The following is a 6,293-nucleotide window of genomic DNA, read 5'->3' on the forward strand; positions in this document are numbered from 1 at the left end:
ATTTTACTTAGTAATTACATTTCCTTTTATTCAAAGTTGCAATTTGTAATACTTGAACAGGATCTTGCACTTACTTGGGGTTGATGACGAAAGCGATGTCTTTCTTACAAAAAAACATGGCTAGTTCATTACAGTTCACGTCATTTAGCTTTCCATTTCTGTTCATTCCACCACAGTGTTCATCATCATCATAATTATCCGGTTGATCGCTGTCCCATTCATCGTATCCCGCTTGTTTCAGGGTTAAACCTTAAAATAAATTAAAAAGATTGTTGAGAAATCACAACTCATGTATGTATGTATAAAAGCATATGTGTATGTGTGTATGTATATATATATATATATATATATATATATATATATATATATATATATATATATATATATATATATATTTATATATGTATATATATATATATATATATATATATATATATATATATATATATATATATATATATATATATATATGTATATATATATATATATATATATATATATATATATATATATATATATATATATATATATATATATATATATAAATATATATATATATATAGATATATATATATATATATATATATATATATATATATATATATATATATATATATATATATATATATTTATATACATATATATATATATATATATATATATATATATATATATATATATATATATATATGTACAAGTATATGAAGAGTTTATAAATACCATTGCTTTATTTTATAAAAATATATTTAGTTTTCGATACTCAAGGTTTCCAACTGTTTTGTCTGACTAACTTATAGATTATTACTAAGACTACCTCCATAATGTAATAGTCAGCACGCTCGGTGGTTCGATTCCCGGAGTGGTCAAATAAATATAAGATTTTTTCACTTAAATGTTTGTTCAATATTACCCTGGACTGGTACCCGAAGCGGAGGGCTGATCACCTTTCCTGCATGTGTTAATGATCAAGATAACGCTGCGTTAATATGATGCAGTGCCCTATGTTCTATCGGGTGTGGTTAAAAAAACAGTATATGGTTTCTAAACTATCCGTCTCCCTCCTTGCCCGCATATATTTTTTATATAATTTTATTCATAGGTTTTATATCTTGGTGAAAAGTTTTTTAAACATATTTTAATAGATTTCTCATAACATCTTTTCCTATCATTAAACTTCATTCAGTTTAATTTGGTTTGACTGTTTGAACAAAACATTTTGGACTGCATTTCTTCGATCCTTTTTTACTATTCTGAAGGCGGTGTTTCCATTAATCCTGCCTCTTTTAAGGATCTAGTTTTTCTATAGTGGAACAGATGTGCGAAAAACATAGCTATATTTTTAACTTAAAAGGATAATTCATGCCACCCAAAAGCAAAGAAATATAAACTGCACGTTTGGTAATGCAGTGCATTGGTAATGCAGTGCATTGGTAATGCAATGCACTTCTTTTATAAGTATCAATACCCAACAAAGATGCAGAATCTTATATTGAACCTTCCATATAAATTAAACAATAGAAAGTCACAATCAAGAAATTAGGACAAAATAAACAATCACAAATATTAGTTATTTCTAGATTGTTTTTAAAAATTATTGCTTAAAATAAACTACTAACCTTTATGCGTCATGTGTGTTCCAGGAATGATTAAATCACTGAAATCTACAAAAGCGAAATCTTTATTGAAATTTCCTTTCAGCGATGTTTTAGGATGTTCTTCCAATTTTTCCACCAAAATTTGAGCCTCAGTTTCACTGCTGATATCTGCCAAAGAAGCCAATTCAGATTTGCAGATTTTGAAGGCATCGTGCCACGTCTTCGGAATAGTATGAAGTTTATAACAGCGGTTCGTCAAAGGGTTAGAAGAATACTCTGAAACGTGTATTATGCTCGTTTGTATAATGATCAATATATGCATTTCACTATTTCTTTCAAGATAATCATAATATATATATATAACACGAGATACAAACTTAAAAAAAAAGAACCGCAGCTTTGGAGTCGACTTTGAACTTTTCAATCTAAATGTGTCTATCTCTTTATTCAAAATTCAATAACTCAAATTAGTGTGAAGGTAGTTATCGAATTTCTTTATGGTTTTGATTAATATTATTTTTATGTACCTTTATCATATACGTGACATTCATTTTGATCAAATTGTGCATTATTTCTGGAGCATATAAATCTATATTTATTATCGCAGTCTTTATTTTCATACTCTCCAGAGCTGCTCATGGATACACAGTTTTCTGTATCGTCTGAAAGGTCCTCTGATGTCCAATTTGTGTAAAATTTGGATACTGGGGAACCTGTAATTCCGAATATTAATTTTTCATTATTTTCAGCTCATAAAACTTACAGGTTAAATTGTATTTTTTTATTGCATTTTACGGACTTTTTAGCATGTGTCATTAATATTTGTTGCTGGTGTTATCACATGATTGTGTACATATACATTTTTTTTGGTGCCGGTATTTTCAGGTTTCTTTTAATATATACAGTTTTTTTACTAATTTATTGATTACAATTTTTATTGATTTAATAGTCGAATCACATTTTTTTATTTGAACGAGTTAAACTAAGTTTAGCACATCATATGTTTCGAAAACGTAATCAAAGCTTTGTGACGTTATTTTACAAAAAAAACATAGTTTACATTGTCATACTTTTAAAATGAATATAAATATATAAATATATATATATATATATATATATATATATATATATATATATATATATATATATATATATATATATATATATATATATATATATATATATATATATATATATATATATATATATATATATATATATATATATATTATATAATATATATCTTATTTCCAGTAAAATCAAAAGGACATACCGTCTAATGCAATATGCAATCCATCTGAGAACATGTCATGGAGACCGAGCCAAATAGTCGTAGTATCAGAACTGAAAAAACTTTTGAGAACCACGCTGTCCATTTCTGTTGCTGGGAGAGATAGCGAAGCACTTTCTGCTTTGCAGATCTTCACAGCATTGATCCATTCAGCGGGTGTTTTATGTTCCTTGTAGAAACTTTTAGTTTCGAATTCGTACTCATAATCGCTTCTAAAGAATGGAGTTTGAAAATCTTCCGGTGCGGTGGAATCTAAAAAATCTTTTTTTTTATTATAAATTATTATTTTATTTTTGTTCTTGCATATTTCCCTAGTCCTGGGATTTTTTATTCTATCTCGAAGACTGTTGCCTGATATGCTTCTTAGAGTCTTCATATCTTATACATTTTTTGTGCCAACAGTGTCCGATCTACTTTCGATCCCACACGTCATGATGGGTGGGACACAAGTTTTGTAAATCTTAATTTTACTACCGATCTTCATCTCAGGATTTTCCCATATAGAATTTTCACGCATCGTGAGATGGCTGCAGCCTTGTTTACTTGCCCTATCACCCAGGTATTTAAACTTTTCCACCTGTTCTACTAAGACGCCATCCACAATCACGAGATCAAAGGAGATAATAGTATGCGCATGTGAGGAGAATGGAACTATCCAGACTCCCCCACATCGCACTGTACGGCCAACCCCATAGTAGACGACTCGCGGGCAAACCACCAAAGAGATGGATCGATAGCTGGTAATCGACAACGCAGGAGGGTAATCCCTCTTAAAAACTGGCCACAAGGCCTACACCAAGAAGAAGTAATAATATAATAATAATAAATAATAAAACCCTTATCCGTACCCCAATGGTGCATAGGGCACTGTCATATAAACGCAGTGTTATCTTGATCGTTTACACGTGAAGGAAGGGTGATCAGCCCTCCGCTTCAGGTACCAGACCATGGTAATATTGAATAAATATTACAGTGAAAAAATCACTTATATTTATTTTACCTCCCTTGGGAATCGAACCCGGGACCTCCAAAACGGAAGAAGAAGAAGAAGAAAAATATGTTTTTATTTTTTATTTGTATCAACATGTTATTTTATTATTGTGACACTCCATATTTAACGCTGGCAATCGTCAAGGCAATTTTTACTTGTTTGCAGCCAGTCTTAAGAGCGTCTTAATGCTACAGTAGAACCACTCTCTAAGATTTTAAAACCAAGACATTATATTTCTCCTATGTTTGACTTCGACTTTACCTTGCAAATAAAAGAAGCATTATTTTGTTTTTCTCTCCTCCCCATAAAATGGTTAAAATACTCTAAGCTTAATGTAGTTTTATTTCTTCATATGGTCTTTAACTTCTCTCTCTTTCTTCCCATGCGACTTTTTTTATTTCGAACTCTTTTAATTGATGATATTTTGAGCATTCTTCGATCATTTAGAAAATTTTGTATATTATTAAAGTAGGTACTTTTACACAAAGTGAACGATAAATAATAAAAGAGTGTTATTCTTTGATCATTTTACATATATTTTTACATCATATATATTTTTTTTTTCATTTCGATAGCAGAATCTATAATTATACGTGCCGCGATGATATTTCGAGATAAATTAGGTCTGAAAACAAGGTAATTTCGTATTTAAATTATTTCAAAATACTTATAATAAATTAACAGACCAAAGGCAATATTTATAATAAATTAACAGACCAAAGGCAAAACAACTGATTTCTAACGTATCAAAACTATTATGAACGTATTTTTACGATGTAAAAAGTCATAACCTTTCACTTCGTGCGTTACGTAGAGTGACGTAATCTTAATTTGATCAATAAAACGCAAATATTTCAGAAACAATTCATAAAAGTAAGTAAATACGAAAAGAAAATACTATCGGGATAGTTATTTTTCGCTGTTTCAAAAACATACATTTTGTTATATCGCTCACTCCTTTCAAGAATGTTGTAAATCAAAAATCGTCAATTTTCAGTTGGGCATGTTTTCCGAATGCCCAGAAAACGTATTATATCTCAGCAAAAGAGGCATATTTTAAACTAAATATTTACCCGCTACAGGGCAGAAAATGTTGTTTTTGCATTTTGATGAAAAGGTATTGTTCAATTTTTTTTTTTAAATAAAATAAATATTTTTCAAATGGAGAAAAAACCTTCAGGTTTTACCTAAAAAGATCTGTTGCATAGTAAAAAGTTCAGTAAGTGGCTTCATATTTATTTTTAATACATTGTATTATATTTTTCAACTTTAAAAACGTTCTCTTGAAAAACCAAGTTTTTTTTATTTATGACGTTCTTGAAAGGAGTGAGCGATATCACAATAGTCCTGATAGCTGATAATTTGATGTAGAAAAAAAAACGATTTTGAATAGACAAGTGAATGGATAAATAAACAGAGAAGAAGATCTAATTAGTATTTTGTCGTATGGAATTTTCGATTCAGGGTCGAATTCGAAAAAGTTTTGTGAATTAAAAAAATAACTAATAAATACTTATAAAATACAGTAACCGTCAAGCAGTTTTTTTTTCAAATCCATCTATTTTAATTGATATTATAGACGCATTTAAAAAAGTTTAACCGTTTTTTTACCATCATCCAATGAACAAAAATAAAAAATTTTAACTAACTGTTTTGATTGATTTTGTTTTAAGTATTACAATATTCTATACCATGCAGTAGATTTTGAATTTATTTTGACTGCATGAAACATAGAGCATAAGAGATTATATAAGTTTTACCTGGTACACCTGATGTAACTGTGAATGTTAGAAATATTAAAATAATTGACACGAAATAATACATTTTGCAAAATTGTATTGAACGACGTATGATTTTCACTGCAACTTCCTTTCAACTGATGAAGGTTTCATAAAACATGTTTTCTCAGTCAGCGAATCATTTACATTAAAACATACAAGTTTATCTAGTTTCGGAATACGATTATTTAATACATTAAAAAAAAACAAGTTATTTAAATGCTATCGCAGGATTATTCTGATATATTCTCCATTTCCGCAGTAAAAAGCATCAATCTCGCGAATCCTACATGCCGTTACTAATGAAAGAAATGAAATTCATTTAGTTAAAAAAAATATTTTACGTTGTTAGCCATTAAACTTGTTGAATAAATAAAATAAAATAGTTATAGTTTATTCAAAATCTAAAATCTCGTAAAGACATCTCCGATTGAATTTGGACATGCGCATTATAAAACGCGTGCGTTTTTATCTATGTATGCATCCCTTATGTATGGAAGTGTAGCATGGCAAAGGAAGGATGAAAGTAGACTGAATGCATTTAAAATGCGTTTTCTAAGGCGAATGTTCAGCATAACGTTTTTACGTAGGTGTTCGAATGGATATATAAATAAAGGACGTAAAGCTGAGAAATGAAA

The 6,293-nt window shown here is 29.0% G+C and overlaps 1 protein-coding gene across 1 annotated transcript; it reads right to left on the bottom strand.

The window, feature by feature from the left end:
• Window positions 1-74: 74 nt before the first annotated feature.
• On the bottom strand, window positions 75-5,773 carry LOC148298378 (secretory phospholipase A2 receptor-like; the record flags this gene model as incomplete). The annotated part of the gene is made up of 5 exons (XM_088276916.1): window positions 5,638-5,773; window positions 2,869-3,138; window positions 2,123-2,308; window positions 1,617-1,871; window positions 75-249 (listed from the first exon to the last, which is right to left on the bottom strand). Coding segments are annotated over exons 1-5 (950 nt in total), but the record flags the coding sequence as incomplete, so codon positions are not given.
• Between the last annotated feature and the right edge of the window lie 520 nt (window positions 5,774-6,293).

Source organism: Brachycentrus maculatus, unplaced genomic scaffold (assembly GCF_059751285.1).
Source record: "Brachycentrus maculatus isolate JH-2025_06_01 unplaced genomic scaffold, ASM5975128v1 h1tg002118l, whole genome shotgun sequence".
In the NCBI taxonomy this organism is placed as follows: Eukaryota; Metazoa; Arthropoda; class Insecta; order Trichoptera; family Brachycentridae; genus Brachycentrus; species Brachycentrus maculatus.